Raw genomic sequence first — 23,220 nt, 5'->3', positions numbered from 1 at the left:
CTCATTGAAAAGTGTCATTTGAGTAAAGACCTAAAGGAGCTGAGGCTATGAGACATGAGGATATCTGAGGAAAAAGCATTCTAGGTAGAAGGAACAGCAAGTACAAATGCACTGAGGCATGATGTGCTTCGCAGGTTTAAGAAAGCAGAGTCGGGTAGAGCCAATGTGTGGAATGGTCGGGGGAGGCTGTAGCAAGAAATGAGGGCAGAGTGGTACTGGAAAGCCAATCTATGTAAGGCCTTGTAGGCAACTATATGATCTTTGGCTTTTACTTGAATGAATTGGGAAGCTATTAAAGGGTTTTAAGTGGAGAAAAATTTTGTGATCTGATTTATATTTTAACTAGATCATTCTATCTTTTTTTTTTTTTTTTTTTTTTTTTTTTTTTGAGCAGAGTCTCCTTCTGTCACCCAAGCAGGAGTGCAGTGGTGTGATCTTGACTCACTGCAACCTCTGCCTCCTGGGCTAAAGTAATTCTCCCACCTCAGCCTCCCAAGTAGCTGGGATTACAGGCATCCGTCACAATGCCCAGCTAATTTTTATATTTTTAGTAGACAGAGGGTTTCACCATGTTGGCCAGGCTGTTCTCGAACTCCTGACCTCAAGTTGATCCATCTGCCTCAGCCTCCCAAAGTGCTGGGATTACAGGCATGAGCATGAGCCACCACACATGGCCTCATTCTACATTCTGTTGAGAACAGACCTTGGGTGGGGCTGGGAGCAAGGCCAGAGGCAGGAAGACCAATTAGGAGGGTACTGCAATATGCAGGTAAGAAGAGTTAGACTACTGCTACTTCTAGTAAGTAACAGTGGAATTGGTTAGAAGTACTCAGATTCTGGATATATTTTAAGGTAGGGATGTAAACATGATTTACTGTTTAGATGGATGAATGGGGTGTGGAAGTGAATGTGGGGTGTGCAAGAAAGACAGAAGTCAAGAATAACTCCAAGGTCTTTTACTTGAACAAATGAAACAATAGAGGTACCATCTGTTGAGACAGAAGACTGTGGGAAGAACACATTAAAGGAAGATTAGAAGCTACAATTTAGGCAGACATTTAGGCAGATGTAAGTAGAGATGTTGAGTCTGGATATATGAATCTTGTGTTCAGGGGTAAGATATAAATTTGGAAGTTTATCAGCTCGTACATGAAACTTAAAGCTTTAAAAGACTGGATGAGGCTGGGTGCGGTGGTTCACACCTCTAATTCCTGCACTTTGGGAGGCCAAGATGGGCGGATCACTTTGAGCTCAGGAATTCGAGACCAGCCTGGGCAACGTGGGGAAACCCCATCTCTACAAAAACCAAAAAAATTAGCCAGGCATGCTGGTGCACGGTTGTAGTCCCAGTTACTCAGGAAGGTGAGGCTGGAAAATTGCTTCAACCCAGGAGGCAGAGGTTGCATTGAGCCATAATCGCACCACTGCACACCAGCCTGGGCAACAGAGTGAGACCCTGTCTCAAAAAAACAAAACAAAACAAAAAAACAGGATGAGATCACCAAGGGAAGGTGAATAGGAAAAGAGGAGTAGTCCAGGGACCAAGCCCTTGAATCACTTTTTTCCTTCTACCCTACTTTCTGTATTGGCTGTCTTGCCAAACCACCAGGTGAGAGGGCATTGGGTCCTAGTGGGGTTGAGAATGGGGAGTCCAGAACTTCTTGGTCCTGCTGCAGCCTCTGTGCTCCTGACATGTCTCCACTCACTTTTTTTTATAATTAAAAAAACTGGCCAGGCACAGTGGCTAATATCTATAATCTCAGCGCTTGGGGAGGCCAAGGTGGGAGGATCACTTGAGGCCAGGAGTTTGAGACAAGTCTGGGCAACACAGCAAAACCTTGTCTTTATGAAAAATTAAAAAATTAGCTGGGTGTAGTGGTGTGTGCCTGTAGTCCCAGCTACTTGAGAGGTGGAGGTGGGAGGATCACTTGAGCCCAGGAGTTGGCAGATGCAGTAGGCTATGAATGTGCCACTGTACTCCAGCCTGGGTGACAGAGCTAGACCCTGTCTCTTAAAAAAAAAAAAGAGATAAAATTAATATAACATAAAATTCAACATTTTGGTTTTTTAAAGTTTTTTTTGAGTCTCACTCTGTCACCCAGGCTGAGTACAATGGCACGATCCTGGCTCACTGCAACCTCCACCTCCCGCATTCAAGCAATTCTCATGCCTCTCTACCTCCCGAATAGCTGGGATTACAGACGTGTGCTACCATGACCAGCTAATTTTCTATATTTTAGTAGAGATGGTATTTCGCTATGTTAGCCAGGCTGATCTCGAACTCCTGGCCTCAAGTGATCTGCCTGCCTCGGCCTCCCGAAGTGCTGGGTTACTGCATCCAGCCAAAATTCACCATTTTGAAATGTATAACTCAGTAGACTTTAGTATATTCAGATGTTTTGCAACCATTACCACTAATTCCAGAATATTTTCATCAGCCCCAGAAAAACCCCTGTACTGGATCAATTCCCATACTTTAATAAAGTTTTTCTATGAACTTTATTGAAATATAATTTACATGCAATAAAATTCATCAGTTTTAAGTGTTATAATTTGATGAGTTATGACAAATGTATGTACTTAGGTAGCCACCACCACAATCAAAATATAGAATATTTCCATCATCTCCTGAAATACTCTTACATTTAAAGATGTGAAAGGCAGCAAAGGAAACTGAGAAAGAGGAGCCAGGAATGCAGGAAGATAAAAAGGAGACTTTGGGCTCTTGGAAGCCAACAGAAGAAAGTATTTCAAGGATGAAGGAATGACCAACTGTGTCAAATGCTAATGCTATTGTCAAATAACTAAGGTGAAGACTGAGAATTCACCATAGAATTCAGTAACATGGAATCACTGGTGACCCTGACAAAAGCAGCTTCAGTGGAATGGTAAGGGTGCAAGCTCAAGTGAAGTGGGTTCAAGAGGGAATGGGAGAAGAACATCTGGAGACAGCAAGAAAAACTCCTTTAAAAAAATTTTCCTGTAAAGGGAAGGAGGGGAGGGACAGTGACTGGAGGGGTGTTTGTATGCTAAAAGGGCTGATACAGTACAGAGGGAAAACAGTGCTGATGCACAAAAGAGCAGGAAGAAGTGTTGATCGTACACTTAAGTTAGCAAGAAAGGAGATCAAGTGTACAAGAGGAGGGATTGTCTTTAGCCAGAAGTAGGAACTGTTCATTCAAAATGTAGAAGAGAAGGTGAAGAGTAAGGGCACAACGGATGCAGGTACATGGAAGCTTGTAGAAGCTCTCTTCTCATTGTTTCTCTTTTCTTGAAAATTGGGAAGCAAGGTCTGATGATATCAGCTAAGAGTGGGGAGAGGGAAGTGGGTGTTACAGGTTTGAGGGGAGAGATGTGAAACCGTCATCCAGGAGGTTGCTAAGCTTGAATTTAAAGTAAGATCAGTCAACAGAACTGTTTTTTTCTCCATCAAAGTTCAGTTGGGCAGGTGCAGGCATGGGAGCAGAATGGAGAGAGTTGGATTTAAACACTCTGTAAAAGCACAGAGTAAGCAGAGTGAAGAGAGAAGCAAGTTGAAGCAAGTTGAGAGAGAAAGTTGAAGGTGCAGAAAAGATGGTGATTATAATGATTAATCAAGGACTGACCTTGGAGTTTAAGCCAGATAGGAATGAAATGAGGTGTAAGGAGGGAGTGAAGAACAGAAGAAAGGTGGGAGGATAAACAGGTGAGTTCAACTCAATGGTACTGATGATTTCAAAGGATTGTTGGACTAGAGAGAGGGAGCTGGAAAGAGAGGATGGAGGGGGTAGCAAAGAAAGAGATACTTGAAATTGAGATTATGGGGAATGAGAGGCTGAGCTAGGGTATAGGATAGAACCACTAGAAGAAAAGAAGTCAAGGATCCAAGAGGCCAGATTATGGGAAGAATCATCTATGTGGATATAGCAATCACCAAGAATTATCACATGACTATTAGTAATGGACAGAGTGACAATGTGCCAGGAACTAAAAAATGCAAAGAATGAGAGGGAGTGACCAAAGGATCAGGAAACACAAGGAGCAGTGAGGGTATGGCACAGTCTGATGACATGAGATTCAAAGATGGGATTTTTTCAGAGAGAAGGGAGAGGTGTCTGGAAGCAGCAATGAGGATCAAGGAGGACAATATTCCCCTTCCAGGCTCAGTGGTTCAAAAGAAAGACAGAAATCAGTCAGTACTTCAGAGGGCTACAGGGGAAGCAATATCTTTAGAGGAGAGACAGATCTCAAGGTGAACAAGGAGGTTGGAGCAGAAGATGAGGAGGTAAGGGATTTTGTTGATGACTGACCATAAGTCCTGGAAGCCACAATGAAATAGTTTAAAGATATATATTTTTGATTTAGCATGTCTCGCACTAAATGCATACCTACTATTTCATCTAGTGCTCAACCAAAGAAACAGCAACCTGTTTTATAGATGGAAGAAAAACCAAGTGAACATATTGAGAAATAATTTGTCTCTAATATGGTGTCTTAAGGAATTTTCACAAATAATTTTGTTTATATTTAATTTTTACCATAAGTGGTGATTTTTGAACTTAAACCTCTACCCTTCCCCCACCTCTCCACACATGTAGCATAACCATATAGCACCTTGAAGTAGTATATGTTCTTAGCGTGTACCTTGTAAGGATCCTCAGGATCTACCCAGGCCACATGAAACATATGACGAATTTCTTCTGCCAGTCCGATTCTTGCTCCACTGTTGGCTGATACATAGATGCGTGGAATACCTTCTGCCCTAGCAAGTTCAGAAGCTCTGAGAAATAACAAATCCTCTTGAGGCCCAAAGGACCCAATTCGGTATGTGATGTCATTGCCAATAACAATGATATCTCGGCCTTCTGGATATTCAGGACTTTTAAAGGTCATTTTCCAAGCTACCATGCCAATCTGGAAAGGCATAAACAAACAAATGAACAGAAGTTTCTTACAGGCAGAAATTTTTTCAGGTTCATTGAAGGTATCAGAGTATACCTAGGCACAGCCATTATGTAAAGATACACATTGCTAAAGAGCCAAACTCCCTGTGGGAAACTACAAAAGACATTCTAGTGTACTGCTAGATTATGCTGAGAACAGCTGGTCTACTGTGTATTTCAAAACTGTCTCAATTCCTTCTTTGGGCCTGCTCAAAGAAGACAGAAAAGCCAAAATCTAAATGCACTCAGGATATATGTGGAAGAATGCCATGGCACTGTTGATTAAATCTAGATTTCTCATTTTACTGCCATATATACTAAGACACTGATATGGTTTGGATATCTGTCCTCTCTAAATCTCATGTTGAGATATGACCCCTAACATTAGAGGTGGGGCCTGGTGTGAGGTGTTTGGGTCATGGGGTGGATCCCTCATGAATGGCTTGGTGCTCCCCTCTGATCTGAGTTTATGCTAGATCTGGTTGTTTGAAAGAGTGTGGCCTTTTGTGGGTGAAAGCAAGTATGAAGAGAGTGCTATGAACACCTTGGGCACACTACAAGAGTACAAGGTGGTGGGTTGCTGCCTGCCCACCCCCAAATGCCACATGCTGCCCTTCTATGGTATGCGAATCTTTGCACCTAATCATGTCATTGCCAAGTCCCGTCTCTGGTACTTGGTATCTCAGCTAAAGAAGATAAGGAGCCTTCAGGGAAAATTGTCTACTGTAGGTAGGTGTTTGAGAAATCCCCCCTGCAGGTGAAGAAATCTGGCATCTAGCTGCACTACGACTCCCGTAGCAGCACCTACAACATGTACTGGATATCAGGACTTGACCACCATGGGTGCTGTCATCCAGTGCTAGTGAGACATGGGCACCTGGCATCACACACAGGCCCACTCCACCCAGATCATGAAGGTGGAAACTGCGGCCAGCAAGTGCTGCCAGCTGGCGGTCAAACAGTTCCATGACTCCGAGATCAAGTTCCCACTGCCCCATGGGGTCCTGCATGGTTAGCATAAGCCATACTTCACCACCAAGAGTCCCAACACCTTCTTCTAGGTGCAGGGCCCTCTCACCCAGGTGTGGCTTAAATTAACTCAAAAATGTCACGGTGCTAAATAAAAAAAATAAAAAAAAAAAGAGTGTAGCACTTTGCCCCCCACCTCTCTCTTGCTCCCTCTCACCTCTCTCTTGCTCCCTCTCTCACTATGTAATGTGCTGGGTCCCCCTTCACCTTCCTCCAAGATCATAAGCTTCCTGAGACCCTTAGCAGAAGCCCAAGAGATGCAGTTGCCGTGCTTATAGAGCCTGCAGAACCATGATCCAAAAATAAACATCTTTTCTTTATAAATTATCCAGCCTCAGGTATTCCTTTATAGCAACACAAATGGACTATCACAGACACTATTTCCATCTTTTGTGACATTTGTTCCAAGAAATCTTTAACACACAAGGAAGCAGAAAAAGGACCACGTCTCACGGACTGTACACTTTTCATGATCCAGGCTCCTTGTACTGTCCTCTAGCATTTGATAGGAATAACAGAAACACTCTTTACTGATTTGTTTCAGGTATGTTCCATTTCTGCTAGAATTTACCAATGCTCAACATTGCATCCTTGTGAGCATCTCTTGCTTTCTCCTAGCACCAGAAAAACCAAAGGATGGAAATAACTAATCTCTTGCTGCACTATATGTAAATCTCTGCTCTCTGTTCAGCAGCATCTGGCCAGCTACACAAATAAATGATATTGACTTAAAAGGCAGAGGTGACATGTCTCTTCCCAAACTCTCACAGCCCTCTCCTGTTTTAATCCCCTTCTATATGAGAACTAGTCAATCCTTCTACTTGTATATTTGCTAGTTCCATTTCTTTTCTATGCTATTCATTCATACTCTAGTTACAGCTGTAGTTTTTCATGTCTGCCTGTCTGTTTCCCCTATACCTGGATAAGTAATGTTTTCCATTCTTTTTTTCCCCCTTTCTTTCTGTCTCTCACCCCCCTCCTTGCCCCCACCACTCGCCACCAAACACAAAGCCTACCTACCAGATGAGCATCCCTGGTCCTGCCTAATGGAGCCCCAGCCACATCTGCAGCCTTGGTCCCTCATCCCCAGGCTGCTGCATATCACCTCATTGGGGAGCTGGCCATCAAGAAGGGCCATTAACAGATGTAAATAGCAGCATCCCTGGAAAGCCACATGCATCACCCAGACTCAACCGGGCCAGTGATCATAAGCTCTGAGTACACATTCCTCAATCCAATTGCACATCCACTGTAATCAGGCTGGTTGAAGCATTCTACACAGCTATTTGTGATTCTCAGCATTAGGAAATATATATATGAAACACCCACAGATAAATATAAGCTATTTAATATATCATACCATTGGCCAAATACAAGTCAAAATGGATATAATACACAGAAAAAAATCCAATCGCTTTCTAAGATAAGGTATTACTCTATCTACTCATTAAAGACAGAGAAAGGAAGGAAAAATAGATCATTCAAAAAATAACACAGTGAACACTCAAATATCAGGATAATTTTGGTTGTGGTTTCTAAGAAGCTAGTTAATATAATCCCTGCATGAGGAGAAATGCTTTATCTGCCTTCACACATGCCCCTCTAACCCCAAACCTTTTGTTTTTCAGGAATGAAAAGCTATTTTCTGTCAATTTTCCTCTAAATGCATTTGTAGTTAGAAAGATTGCATTTTACACCAAATCTTATGATATATTAACCCTAGGCACATAGGCCAGAAGCAGCTTAGATACAAGCCCTGAAGAATCTACTTCAGCATTTGTGTGCTAATGTAAACATTGTGACCATGTGGCACTGGGCAGGCAAATAATACTCTTATCTTTCATTACTACCTGGGGACTCTAACTGTGTCACTTGGGCAGCAAGTTCAGCAATTGGCTAGGTCATTATGCTTGCAATATTGACTTCTAATTAGGTGTCAGCACAGCAGCACCAAGAACACACTATTCTTTATCAATGTCTTTCCAAAGTATGTTGCTCATTGACCACCTCCCCACCCCGCCCCGCCCCCCGTCTTAAAAAGTACCATTACAGAATGGAGAGTGTTATCCCAGTCTCAGTGCAGCAAGATTCCTGATCGGAAGACATTCAGTTTTGAGGTAGCACGATGGACAAACGTCTAAGAAAGCACTATTATTCAATTTACATTAAAATAATTTAGATTTCACTGCTAATCAAAGGATAGGGCATATAAAGGTGAACATGGGCTTTGGAGTCCAACAAACTTAGATCCAAATCCAGGCGCTATCACTTATATTAACTAACTGTGTGATCTTAAGAAAATTATTTAATTTTACTGAGCTTCAATGTCCCCACATGCGAAATTAAGAAAATAATACCCATGGGTTTGATAAACACACTATTAGAAGCAGAAATCTACTATATTAACTTCTAGGTAAAAAACTTTTTCTTTCTCTCTCCTCTCACTCTGTCCAAATCTTACCCATTCCAAAAGGTTCATCCAAATTCCATTTCCTCAGTAAAGCTTCTCCTAGCCTAAAGTAATTCCTATCTTTTCTGATCTCCTACTAAGACCTCTGTGTAGAGATTTTTTTTTTTTTTTTTTTTTTTTTTTTTTTTGAGACAGAGTCTCGCTCTGTCACCCAGGCTGGAGTGTAGTGGCACAATCTTGGCTCACTGCAACCTTCAACTCCTGGGCTCAAGGCAATCCTCCCATCTCAGCCTCCCAAATAACTGGGACTACAGGCATGTGCCACCATACTCGGCCAATTTTTGCATTTTTTTGTAGAGACAGGATTTTACCATGTTGCCCAGGCTGGTCTCAAACTCCTGGCCTCAAGCCATCCTCCTGCCTAGGCCTCCCAAATTACTGGGATTATAGGCGTGAGCCACCTTGCCCAGCCTGAGAATTCTTCTGATAACTAATTATATGCTGCCTAGGATTGCTTTTGGCTTACCATCTTGAACGATTATAGCATCTCCTCTAGTGCTTCCCAGGAACACTAAACATAGTCTGGGAGTAATAAATGCTTGCTAGTTCCAGAGTCTTTTTATTTTTTCAATTTAATTTTTTTTTTTAAGACAGGGTCTTGCTATGTCACCTAGGCTGGAGTGCAGTGGCACAAATACAGCTCACTGAAGCCTTGGCCTCCTGGGCTTAAGTGATTCTCCCATTCAGCCTCCTGTGTAGCTGGGACCACAGGCGTGTGTGTTACCACCATGCCCAGCTAATTTTTTTTATTTTTTGTAGAGATGGGGTCTCACCATCTTGCCCAGGCTGGTCTTGAACTCCTGGACTCAAGTGATCCTCCTGTCTCGGCCTCCCAAAATGCTGGGATTACAGGTGTGAGCCACTGCACCCTGCCTCACTTTTAAAAATAATACTTGAAAAATACTTAACACCAAGGGCTTAGAACATTGCCACTTATATTTTAGGAATCATAGAATAAGAGTCCTGAATATTCTTAAACTATTTTATTTTAAAAATAACAATAGCTATCATAATAACTACCATTAATTGAACATTTACTATCTGCTGTACTGTTCTAAAAGTTGACAACTACTGATAGTGGTTAAGAGCTTAAGCTGCAAGGTCAAGCTGTCTTGGTTCAAATCTCAGTTTTATGCTAGCTGTATAACCTTGGACACTTAACCTTTTACAGTTTCACTTTTCCAATTATAAAATGGGGATGACAGCACCTTTCTGGAGGTATTGTTGTGAGCAACACCATGTTAAACTAGTACAGAGCCTGGCATACAAAAGCCCTCAAATGGTAGTCAGTATTAACTCAAAGGTAGCTGTAATTATTGCCATGAGGAAATTAAGGCACAGAGGAATTAAGTAACCTGTCCTTATAGCTAATGTGAATCGTTTACTTATTTTTTTTTGAGATGGAGTCTTGCTCCGTCACCCAGGCTGGAGTGCAGTAGCGCGATCTCGGGTCACTACAACCTCCACCTCCCGAGTTCAAGCAATTCTCCTGCCTCAGTGTCCTGAGTAGCTGGGATTACAGGTGCATGCCACCAGGCCTGGCTAATTTTTGCTTTTTTTTTTTTTTTTGGTACAGATGGGGTTTCACCATGTTGGCCAGGTTGGTCTTGAACTCCTGACCTTGTGATCTGCCCGCCTTGGCCTCCCAAAGTGCTTATTTTTTAAAAGGAGGTTCACATACACAAAAATGGTATTTTTTTTTTTTTTTGAGACAGAGTCTCAGGCCATTGCCCAGGCTGGAGTACAGTGGCGTGATCTTGGCTTGCTGCAACCTCTGCCTAGGTTGAAGTGCAGTGATGCAATCTTGGCTTGCTGCAACCTCCGCCTCTCAGGTTCAAGTGATTATCCTGCCTCGGCCTCCCAAGTAACTAGGATTACAGGCACGTAACACCACGCCCCGCTAATTTTTGTATTTTTAGCAGAGACGGGATTTCACCATGTTGGCCAGGCTGGTCTCGAACCCCTGACCTCAGGTGATCCACCTGCCTCGGCCTCCCAAAGTGCTGGGATAACAGGCATGAGCCACCGCGCCCAGCCAAGAAATGGCATTTTCTTTACTAGAGAAATTAAGGAAGTATGTTCCTTAATTAAAAAGATATTAGTACAAAAACTGGCAAAAAAAAAAAAAAAAAAGAGGTCTGTGGTTTATTTAATACAATTGTATCAATATTTATTTCTTAGTTTGGTAATCATATCATGGTTACATAAAGTGTTTTAACATTAAGAGAAGCTGGGAAAGGGTATACCAGAACTCTCTAATACGATCTTTGTAACTTTCCTGAAAATCTAAAATTATTTTGGAGGGAAGTAAATTGGATAGTAAGATCACTGTTAGTGTTCTGTACAGCCTTATAAGATGATGACTATGAAGACTATGAATAGCATTTAAAAATACCCATGATGTAATACTAAATTAGAAAAGGGTTCAGACTCAGGAGCCACATTCTGAGACTCTGAATCTGAATCTAAGATGATTTGACAGAACTGAGACTCAGCTTTCTAGCCATATACGCTGAGGTAAGTTATCAACCTCCCTGTACCTCGGTTCCTTCACTGGTAAAACAAGGGTAATAAAAATCTACGGCATAAGTTGGTTGTAAGGATTAAATACATGTTAAGTCCTAGGATAGTGCCTGGTATATAGTAAGTGCATAGTATGAATGACAACTTCATCAATTGAAAAGCACTTTGCGGGGTAAAAACAAAAATAAATAAGAAACAGCAAAATGAGGTGATAATTATTGGGATGATGAAATTGTATTTTTTTTTCCATTCTCCAAATTTTCTTTTTTGTGTTTATATTGCATTGATAACTTTAACTTTTTATAAAATAAAAAATAACTGAGAAAAGAAAACTACCAAATACTCTTCACTGGGTGATAGGTACATGGGAGTTTATATTATTTATTCCTACTTTAGTGTACGTTTGAGCATTTCCATAACAAAAAAAAAAATTTAAGGGGGGAAAAAAATCTCACCAGCCTAATTGATTTCCCATATTTTAGAGGAACTAATTCTAGATTTTAGTCATACTACAACAGATCTTATTTATATAAAATTTGAAAGAGATAAATGTATGAAAATTAAAAATCAAGACTCACTTTAAAGAGAAAGAAATATCAAGAACTACGTTAGTTTGTTGGGTTATCACTTCATTTTCTAAAAAGAAATGCTCTGCAATGATGTGGTAGAGTGTAAACATATGTATATATAGGTTTATACAATATTCATGTCTCTACCTCAGAAGTAACTGCTTCAGTGTTTTTCTGGTCTGATGGTTAAATACATATTTATATTTTTAAAGTCAATATTTGTACAATAGACATGAACAGTGCCTATCAGCTAAATACATATTTAGGACTGTACCACATGTATTACAAACATGTACTAAAATCGAAAGCTTTTATTTATACAGAACCTTTCATCTTGAAGAGGGCTAAAGAACTTTACAAACATATGTACATAAAAGGACGTTTGCACTGATAGGCAGGGAAGGTACTCATTCACCCACTCCCCTATTTCTTCTACCAGTCCTGGGTAGGAACACATGGTGTCAACAGATGCAGGTCTATAACAGCTGCAAAGACATACAACACAATAATCCAGTTGTGATGCACAGTCACTGAGAGGAAGCTTGCAACTTGAGAATAGCAACAGCTCTCCTCCAGTGTAGAAGCACCATAGCCATTTCCAGCTTTGTGTTTTTAAATTATTCTCTACCAAACTCAACTAATCACTTGACAAAATTGAATTTGATACTGGAAATGGCTTCTGAATGCAAAATACTTCCTGTCTGATGATGAAAACTAGATTGAAAAACGCTTCCCTCTGCCCTTGTTAGATTTAGGAAAAAAAAAAAGGGTTACAACATTCAGGAGAAATGGTTCAAAATATTCTACCTAAGAATAGCTTCATCTCAAAGGATTAGGTCATTGCTTTGGAAGAGAGTCATATTTCACTCTCTAATTAGTACACTGTTAAGTTTTTCAGTCAAATTACTTTCTATAGATGGGTCTATCTATATTATATACATAATAGAGATTTCATATAGAAAATTCTACAATCACTATAAAAGTATACACAGTGTGACAATGTGATTAGCAATGTGACATTCATTGATTTCACCTAAGCCCAATCTGCGTGTATATTAACTGAAGAATAATGACTAAAGGAGACCCCATCATTAAATCCCTCTTTTTGGGGGTCTTCTCTTTCTCTCCAACATTTTTATCCAGGTGAAACCCAGTGAAAATGACATGCCAGGACTAACAGCTGAAGGAAGATGGAAGAGCTAAGAAATTAACAAAAAGGTACCCTGTAGCCTGCATGTAAGTGGGTGGGTTTATGGTCTAATGAGTTTTAGACTCAAACGGGCAGTGCCAGTGTCGTCTTCTCTGATCACTGTCTCTCTCATGCACTGACTAAACAAGTGGTCCTAGGTACTTGATACAAATTATTTTGTCATTACTATAGCCATGAATAAGTTTTAAAATATTTAATTTCAGATCATTTTTCATAACAGAACATTCCAATGAGCAGGTTTATTAGGTTTAGGGTTATCAACCTAAACTAATTATCTTAAAGTGAAAAAGGGAAGAGGATGAAAAGAGCTACAGTGAATAAGCTAAGGATAAGCAGAAATAAATATGTTTCCCTTATACAAGTTCTAAGGCAGAACGTATTTCTTTGGCTACATTCTGATTCTGGAATGAACAGCTCAAGTGAGGGAGGAGGGGATGGGAAGGAGAAAGCAAGCAGAAGAGAACAGTCTTATTTAACTGTTTTTATGTGGGTAAAATGATTTGTGCCACAGTATTTCCATAAGAAGTGGGACCATTATTTTCCTGTAGAAACACATTTGGTTTGAAAAGTATCACTGGACAGGACGTGAAAATCAAACCAAATGAATTATTCACAACCTCCGATCAGAGGTGATCATTATTTCTGATGCTCCAAACAGTGATTAGGATTCTGCCCTGAGATGTCATTTTCTCGCTGAGTAACACCAGCGATACAGAAAGGCATTATCTATCTATCCATATATGTATTTTTTCTGCTGGGAGGACCTTGGTTTAATGTTACTATAACAGATAGTGAAAACATGATAATATTAACATTTATTCTGATGGTGCCCATAAATGCCATTAGTCTGACACAAAGTGTCAACACTAATCATGACCCAAAATTAACACCAAAATTGACATCAACATTAATTGTACTATCAATGTGAATAGAATGTGCAAGCACACACAGGCACTTCCCAAAGCTGCTGTTGTTACTACAAAATAAAACAACAATATTAAGCTCAACAAAGAAATTTGCAGGAAAAGCTAAGGGCAAAACACGCCAGGATTTTGTTTTTTAAGGGTGAAAGACATATCCATCAACTCTAGCTATGCTGTGGGAAGCAGAAAGGGAATACCTTTGCCACAGCTGCCTTTCTTACATCTCCACACTTTGACTTGAGCTCTAACAATACCTTTCCATACAGATTTAAATACAGGTTAGGCTGTGGCTGAGATGTTGATGCTGTATTCGTTATATTCATGCTAAAAGCCTTGTTATATTCATGCTAAAATGATCTTGAGTTTTTTTTTTTGGAAGAGTCTGTAAAATCTATTGTTGTAATTCTGCTAATGCCAGGAAGATGACTACCCTGCAAGACCCTTGAGCAGCAATACAAAGAATCCAAGCATGTTAGCGCTAACCCAGACTTGGGCATCATCTGCATCATAAAGATGAGAAAACTAAGATCCAGAGAGCAGGAATCTGAACTTGAGTCCCTTCTCAGATATATAACAAAATGTTACCTCTTTCCCCCTTTTGTATCTTGTATCCAAGCATGAAAAAAAGAGTTTTTCAGCTCTTAAGAAAATTATTTTGAGCTCTTTCACGTGATCACAGAACACTAAATAATAGAACATTGATATCTGGCAAATAATACAATATGGAAAGGCATTGACATATTTTTCAGCATGGCTTTTCCAAATGGCACAAATTAAGTCAAATATTGTATTTTAAGCCTTATGGCTTAATTCAAAAATGGCTGAACAAACTCACCTCAACCTCTCTAAACAGCGATAAAAGGGTAAGAAAAATATAACTTTAAGAGCAAAAAATTTTCATCCCAGAGGTAATTCTTTGAAAATGTTATCAAAGATTAGAAATAATAATTTTGAACAGGGAAATTATTTCTCCCTGTAACATTTATATACATGAAACCACAGTAATTTTACACATGTACACACAGTAATTTAATAAGCATAGGAATTATTTTTTAACAAACATGCAGTGGAGCACATAGAAGCCAGCGGTATTTGAGAAATGGGGCCCAGGATTAATTGGTTGGTATGGAAATTAACCAAGTTGGCCTACTATAGTCCCAGAAGCCTTGTCCATTAATCATATGAATGAGTGCTGAACTCTGGTGCCCCCCGCTACTCCTCATTCTCTGGTGTCATCTGTTGCTGTCCTGATGTTCATTATTGCCTCTGGTTGGAGCTGTAAAGTTTCTTGACATAGGGTACTATGTCACATTCTTTTTCAGTAAAATCTTACAACTTAAGACAGGTATAAATATGCTGGCAAGTACATTCTTTTGTTTGAAGGCTATCTCTAGACTTATTTTTGAAAGAAACTGAGGAGCCCTCCACAAGTACTACTTTAGTGAGCCAGTGGATGCATTTGGATTTTCAAAGTCAATCAAGGTTATGAGCCTCATTTTGCTATCAAAAAAATGAGTAAAAACTACTCAACCTGATGAGAAATCTCCAACACCAATAATAGTCATTCAGAAGGAATTCTGAGAAAAGTATATACATCCCAAAAGAACAGTGTCAGAAATTCATTAGAAGTAATTCCATGGTAGGAAGACTTATTTTTCAAAATTAGCCTCCATATTTTTCTAATGAGGGATCCAAGTTTGGTTTGGAAGATCATTTTAGACAAAGACTTGCAACCAAATATACTTACTTAGAATGGGAATAAAAGAACAAAAACATAGAATTAACATAAAATTATCTTACCATATATGCCATAATATATCTTTCTCTATACTTAATCTCAAGGATTCAAAATTGATTTTTCAAAGCCTTGATGAAAAATAAGGCAAGCACAAATTATGAATACTTATGTATAATCATAATCATTTATGGATAATCATAATTATACATAATCATATGTATTTGACCCTTTTCTGCTGAGGATCCCAAAGCACTTATAAACATTCTCCTATCTTTAGGGACAGATTAATGGCAAAGACCCTTTTTATAAGTTGAACAATCAATGCATAGACCATGGTCCTGTTTTACAGACCCGCTTCGCTTAGGTCTATTTCAGAACTCACCTTCAGCATAGTACAATTTAAATATGCCTCTTTTCTAACACATATCTAAAAGACTGACACTGACTCAATTTCTATACACAGCATGAAAAGGCAAACTGATTTCAAAAGAATGAAACAAAAGCACGGTAAAGTACATCCAAATTAGCATCACATTCATGGAGCTATTTTGAGGTTAAATTGAGTAAAACAATTTAAAAAATCTAATGTTAAATATTTGGGTCCTGTGTTCATGAGAAATGGCCTACCCTTTTCTCACCACCAAAACCCGTAAGCATATACACACTCTCTACAGGCAGAGTTTTAGAACATAATGCTTTCCCTAGAATCTGAGTCCAGGATAACCCAAGCAATTCCTTTGAGAGTATGGAAAATGTCAACCAAGTGAATTAAGACAGAGGGTTATGGTGGTTTTTCTAAAATAAGAGGTCCTTTGGGTTAAGAGGTCCAGCCTAAGAACTGTCAAAATGGATCTACTAATTAATTTCTTCTAATCTTTTAGGCTTATATAAGCTTACCAACTTCCTTTCCCTACCAACTCCTAAATTGTTTTTTTGATACTCAAATTAGAGATTCAAAGGATTATAGTAACATGTAAGTGAGGAGCCCAGTCAAAATGGTAAGATTTGTTTAAGCTGGTCAGTAGATGCAGGGGTATTTGTCATATCACTGTGTATTTTTTAATATGTTTAAAATAAAAACATTAATGAGATGCTATACTTTGGGAGACATAGGATATCAGTACATTGCCAACAATTAAAACAATAATTAAATATGGGTATTAGTTGGGCTAGCAGTTCTAAAACTGAACCCCTAATCCCCACTGTCCCTACCATTTCACCCCTGAGAACACAAAGCAGGACTAAAACCAAAATACCAGTCATGATGGCAGCTAGTTTTTTTTTTTTTTTTTTTTCAGCCAGAGTCTCACTCTGTCGCCCAGGCTGGAGTGCAGTCGTGCGATCTTGGCTCACTGTATCCTCCACCTCCTGGGCTCAAGAGATTCCTGTGCCTCAGCCTTCTGAGTAGCTGGGATTACAGGCGCCTGCCAACACGCCTGGCTAATTTATATATATATATATGTGTGTGTGTGTGTGTATATATATATATACACGTATATATATATGTGTGTGTGTATATATATATATATACGTGTATATATATATATACGTGTGTGTGTATATATATATATATATATATTTTTTTTTTTTGTAGAGATAGGGTTTTGCCATGTTGGCCAGGCTAGTCTCAAACTCCTGGCGTCAAGTGATCCGCCGACCTTGGTCTCCCAAAGTGTTGGGATTACAAGCATGCGCCACCGCGCCTGGCTGTCAGCTAGTCTTTAAACTTTAATTTACACTACTTTATTTCCTCTTCAATCATCCTCTTCCTTAAAAAAAAAAAAAAAAAATAGATCCCTAATGCAAGGTTCAAAGGATCTTCAACCAAAGAGTTAAAATTGCAATTGCTTATTGCAGGAACACTAGGTAAAGGCTACCATACCAACTGAAAAAAGAAGGACACCAGTGAATCTGCCTCAACAAACAAGGCCATTCACGAGGCTCATGTGAATGCTAAGCTGCTGAGAAGGAAAAACCCTGACACCTAGCGCCCATCTGAAAAAATGAAGGCTCAGAGCTACCGCAATTCTTAAGAGTGGTAGTGTGTGTAGAGGTGACCATCAAATTGCATTCAATTTTTTTTTCTTTTTTTTTGAGACGGAGTCTCGCTCTGTAACCAGGCTTGAGTGCAGTGGCGCGATCTCGGCTCACTGCAACCTCTGCCTCCCGGGTTCAAGCGATTCTCCTGCCTCAACCTGCCAAGTAGCTGGGACTACAGGCACCCGCCACCACGCCTGGCTAATTTTTGTATTTTTAGTAGAGACAGGGTTTCACCATGTGGGCCAGGATGGTCTCGATCTCTTGACCTCATGATCTGCCCGTCTCAGCCTCCCAAAGTGCTGGGATTACAGGTATGAGCCACCACGCCTGGCCGCAGTTGCATTCAATTTTCAATATACTTTCCTCCCAGAAAAACTTTTATACCAAGAATTCCAGTCTCTGAATACCAACCCTTTTTTGGGTATACATCTTGTACCTAATTATTATAACTGCTTCCAAATACAACATCGCAACATCGTCTTCTCATCTCAGTTTCTCATTATGACAGTCACGATGAGACAGAATGTTAAAAAGCTGCCCATGTTCTGATATGGTAAGAAAAACAGGGTCCTAATTTCTACTAGCACTAAAGTTACTATGGTAGTTGACTCTCTAACATATCTTTCAGCATTGCCCACTTTAGAGATTACTGGTCTAGTTCGCAGAGCTGATAAAAAGAAATAAAATAAAAGAATGCTAGTAACTTGTTTCAGAATAAACAAGAGCATAGTCTCAAGAAGGCTAGGATTTTCTTTGTCCTACCAGGCAAAGTTAAGTTGTTCTCTGTCAAGTCCGTTACAGCCCTTGGCTTGATCTTAGCCTGAGCTTTTTAATAACAGGATTTAGTGCGAAAAGCAGCTGTACTGGATTGCGAACTGTTACTCAAAATGTCCCCACCTGCAATTATAGCTTCCACCAAAGGATCAAAACAGGTTAGTAAACTGGCAGGAAAATGAAAACAATTCCTCCAAAATTGAGAAGTGGTAAAGTAGAACTGTTGGATAGCTGCATTTCTTCTGTATCCAGGCTCAACAGCACACATTCATCTAGCTGTGTATTTACATACAGTGCCCATCACTGTAGCATCACAGCAGCTAGAAATGAGATCCGTTTAGTCTATGTTGCAATCACATTTTCCTCAATTTTCATCTTTACTTGAAACTATTAAGAAAAATCTTGGACAACTCATCTTTGGAGCTATCTGCAAGTAACGTAGTTCACAGATTTAGTCTACATCTTTTTTATTCCTACTCTAAAGTCATACTAAATGTAATGCCATTCAAATATGACAATGAGAAAAATGTGTTCTCCTATACCTTTCATCATGCATTAGGTGGTACTCCTTTAGTTACATCTTTCTTTATGGGGAAGGGACAACTAGGAAAATAGAAAGGAGACAGTAGCTAATACCGCATCAGAAAAGCTCTGTCTCCTGCTGTAAACACAAGCATAAATGTTCAAAATGCAGGTCACATCTCTACTGAAACAGCCAATATTCCTCCTCAAATGGCAAAGAAGTTACCTAAAACTAAATGGAACTGAATTGGTCCAAGTCCTGGTCCCATCACCTTTTTACCTATTTACTGTCCTGGAAAAAAAAAATTAGAAAGACTGGCCACCCATACAGCCAATGGTCTGGTAAGTGCAGGTTTTCTGCCTTCGATCATGGAGAAAAGCACCTCAATTCATGGGAAAACTCTGAAGGAATCTCTCATTTTACCCTTACTCCTTACATCCATGTGCTAGTTTTCAAACTCAGAAACTCCAATCCTTGAAGGTAATGCAATACCACCCACAATGATGACCTGGTAGAGCCGTCACTTTTGGAGAACACCACATTACGATGATTTAATGTCTGCATAGCACCAATGCATTTACATTGAGCCTTGGCTTTCAGAACATTAATAGGTCAATTTTTTATTCTTTTGTAATAAAACTATTTCTCAAGGCTCTGTTCAGATGCCCATTCTCTTTGGGACAGGACAGATTTGCTCCAAATCTCATCAGCATGAGCTCTGTTCATTCCCTTCACATCATTCTTGGGGTAATATGTAGAGTGCCAGGCTCATGACGAACTTGCTCTTTGGCCAAAGAAAATTAAACCACAATAGCTGAAAGTCAACTTGCCCTGATAAAACTGGGCTCAGCACGAGGAAATACATCCTACTGACACTTTGTCATCTCTTAGGCACAGCTGTCCCTCAGAGTTCTGACTGCTGAAACTCCATCCTTAGATTGGTCAGTCTCTCAGTGGACATGCTCCATTGTATGTTCAAGCTATTGGTAGCAGAGTTTGATACTAACACCCCAACCTCATTCCTGTTGTGCAGTGCCCTATAATCTAGCTAAGGCCAATGACTGACTTCACCAGCCATCCTGGGCATTAGTCACTAACTGCTCACAAAAGAACATCAGTCTAACTCCTCCCAAGCTCAAAGGCTCAGAAACAGCAAGCTAACACTCAGCCTCAATCCTAGTCAATCATTTGAAAAGAAAAAGAGAACAAAGAAAATAGGCAACTAAGGAGGGAAAACTGTAGAACAAGAAGAAAGTGAGAACTGACAAAAACTCAAAATCTTTTGAACAAATACTATTCACTTTCTGGTTTCAAAACTATTAAAGCACTGGACAAAGGAAAACATGTGGCTCCTATACTAGATCTACTACTAGTCATAGCTATAGTCCTATGCAACTGTTTAAGACATATCTTTTCCACTAAGGTTTGTTAGGTCTTAAAGGGGTTAAAAAAAACCTTTAATTTTTAAAAAATTCGTGTGTGTGTGTGTGTGTGTGTGTGTGTGTGTGTGTGTGTGTGGTCTTTGGGTACAGAGGCCCGTATAATAAGACTATTTGTATTCATACTGGCAGAGTAAACACTACATGTTCATGCCCAGGCAGCTCTGGGCTTGTAATTTCAGCAAGAACAGAGCTCTGTCCCTCTGGGACTTCACTATTCCCTGAGTCTCCATTCGCTCAAACACAGAATGAGGGCAGAAAGAAAGCAGGAGAGAAAGATCATGGCAAGGGGTTTCACACAGCACTGCAGCTAGCTTTCACGTGGCCAAAAATCTCATTTTGTGTTTTAATTACATTAGTTAAAACCATTTTGCTCTCAGCCCCATGTTCACAAGGGTGCCTTCCATTCCTGAAGACTACACTGTTCAATGAATCAGAATTTAAGTCTAGCACAATGAAGCTTTTCTTTGCCGCTGAGGGGCTCACTAGGCAGATGCTACATACAGTGGCACAAACCTCTGTTTCAACTTCGTGTGCTGATGAGTATATATCTATGCTTGTCAAATTGTTTTGCATCCTTCCACCCCAGTCCTCTTGACTTTGCTATTTGTTGAGACTCCTACAAGTCTGATACTCTCCATCTGTTCCAATGCTTGCATCCATCTTGATACCAAATCATCTACTGTTGGCATCCACTGGCATATTACTGAAATAGCCACACACCTTGTATATATAGTGAAATTTTTTGAAAAAGATTGAGCAAAATAGAAACAAACTGCTTATCATTTCCAAAGGTCTACCCAGCCTATTTGTGGTGAAAACACAGGTAAAGATTACTCCTTCAATGGAATGAAATCTTTCTAGGGATTATATTTAGGGTTGAAATAAAAATATCTCTCTTTTTAGGTTTGTTACTGGTATTATCATTGTTATAACTGTACATTAGGAGCACAGTTAAAATCAGAAAGAATCATAATGCATGGACAAGAGTATAAGAGTATAGGGCAAAATAGGACTTTATATCACTATTCATAGGTCACTCTGAGAGAAAGGATGCCAAGGCTAGAAAATGCATTCTTGGGATAATTATCAAAAAATGGGTTCTTTGCTACATTTTTTATGTTTGAACCCCTAATTCTGATTGAGCTCCTTCAAGAACACATTTATCATGCTCACAACAGCACCAGATCAAATGAATTGAGCATGGAAAAGACACTGAAAAATGCATTTATTAATATGAATCCAAATAAGAAAAAACATTAGGGAAAACAATACTTTAAATGTTTTCATTATAGAAAATCCTGGCTGGGCACAACGGTGCACACCTAAAATCCCAGCACTTTTCGGGGCTGAGGCAGGCAGATTGCTTGAGCTCAGGAGCTTGGGACCAACATGGTGAAACCCCATCTCAAGAAAAAAATACAAAAATTAGCCAAGTGTAGTGGTACACACCTGTAGTACCAGCTACTCAGGAGGCTGAGGTGAGAGGATCACTTGAGACATGGAGGTCAAGGCTGCAGTGAGCTGAGATTGAGCCACTGCACTCCAGCCTGTGTGACAGAGTGAGACACCATCTCAAAAAAAAGAAAAAAGAAAAAAAGAAAATCCCCAAATTTCACACATAGACAAAAACAGGGAAAATAATCTATTTTCATGTACCTATCACCTAGCTTCAATGATCAACTCACGACCAACCCTGTTTCATCTACACACCCCCCTTCACACCTCTTTATTTAGAAGCAAATCATTGCATCTGTAAATGTTTTAGTCTGTATCTCTAAAAGAAAACAATATTCCTTTTTATTTTTTTAAAACTGAGTTCTTTGTGTTAAAACAATACTATTTTAAAAAGCAAAATCATAATACCATTATCACACCTAAAAAATTAATAATTTCATACTCAGTCAATGCTCTCTCTAAAGAACTCTCCCAACAAGACTACCATGCTCCAGTGCTATTTAATAACCACCTCACAGAAAGCTGGTACTAGTGGGCACAGAGATAAGAAAGGGAAGGGGGGTTTCAACTACTTGCCTCATTTCCTCCTGGAAGCCTGTTCATGTGGACCAGCTGACCTTGATCATCCAATACCAGTTCAGTGTAAGTCAGCATGTCAGAAGGCAGAGGGGGAGATGGAAGAAATGCTTGAGTGGACATAGACTCCCAGAGTTTGATCAGGGACTAGTGGAGAAAAGAAGTTTGACTAATCAGTCACAATAATTTCAATATAGACAAAAATAATTATTAAGATTCAGATTAAGATTCAGTCAATCTGGTTTTGCCTTCTTTTCCAAGTGTTCTGCAGAGTGTAAACATTAGACTAAATTCTCCAGCTCCCATTCTCAGTTAAAATAGATTTGTAATTACTTTTTACATGCCAAAAGTCAGGCACTTTTCCAAAAAGTCAAACTACTGAGTGATTCCAAATCAGCACCAGAGCATTAACAAACAGGAAAGACCTAACACTATCCTACGAATATTAAAATTAAAAAACTAAATAAGTAGCATCGACTCCTTAAAACAAAGAAAAGGAAAATCCTAAAGAAACTTTACAACAAAGGAATATCCAGGAAAATGACATGACGCTCAGCTAATAAAAAGAAAATCCAAGAAGGCCAGAATGAAGCTTCTACTAGAAATTCCAGGGAAGAAACCTCTTTCTAATATTTTTCATAGCTATAGGACCATACACAGGAATTAGCTCACTAGATGTGTGTGACTATTTATAAATGTGCAGATCAATTCTGCTCAATTTTGACACAGACATACCAATTCATTTAAAAAATATTATGATTTCCATTTCCAACTTCCTATAAATAAATCCTTTGTGAAGTGGGAGCTAGTTCAGCTCTTTCTTTGCTTGCCTCAAAGCAACATTTGAATCCCAAGTGACTCATACATACCTATGTGTCCTAATCACTGTGTTTATGCCTATTATATAGGAAGAATTACTTAGAATGTGATTTATATTATATTTATATAGAATGTGATTTATATTATATTTATAGCACTGGCATTGGGAAACAGAAGTAACACTCAGCTTTTAGGCTAGCAATGCTA

General features: G+C 39.4%; 1 protein-coding gene and 1 pseudogene across 18 annotated transcripts in view; one reads left to right on the top strand and one right to left on the bottom strand.

The window, feature by feature from the left end:
* ACACA (acetyl-CoA carboxylase alpha) overlaps positions 1 to 23,220 on the bottom strand; it is a 330,230-nt gene that overhangs the window by 77,463 nt on the left and 229,547 nt on the right. For all 18 annotated transcript variants that reach the window (XR_010152891.1, XM_511428.9, XM_009432351.5 and 15 more), the window contains 2 exons: positions 22,195 to 22,341; positions 4,624 to 4,893 (listed from right to left, as the gene is read on the bottom strand). Coding sequence is in view for 17 of the 18 variants with exons in the window: in XM_511428.9 (XP_511428.5) it covers positions 4,624 to 4,893; positions 22,195 to 22,341 (417 nt within the window). In the remaining variant the exon portion in view is untranslated. The remainder of the gene's footprint in view (positions 1 to 4,623; positions 4,894 to 22,194; positions 22,342 to 23,220) is intronic.
* LOC100610862 (large ribosomal subunit protein eL20-like) lies at positions 5,459 to 5,983 on the top strand (annotated as a pseudogene).

This window comes from Pan troglodytes, chromosome 19 (assembly GCF_028858775.2).
Source record: "Pan troglodytes isolate AG18354 chromosome 19, NHGRI_mPanTro3-v2.0_pri, whole genome shotgun sequence".
Classification (NCBI taxonomy): domain Eukaryota; kingdom Metazoa; phylum Chordata; class Mammalia; order Primates; family Hominidae; genus Pan; species Pan troglodytes.
Note: the sequence above shows the minus strand (reverse complement) of the source record. Positions and strands in the feature narration are given on the sequence as shown.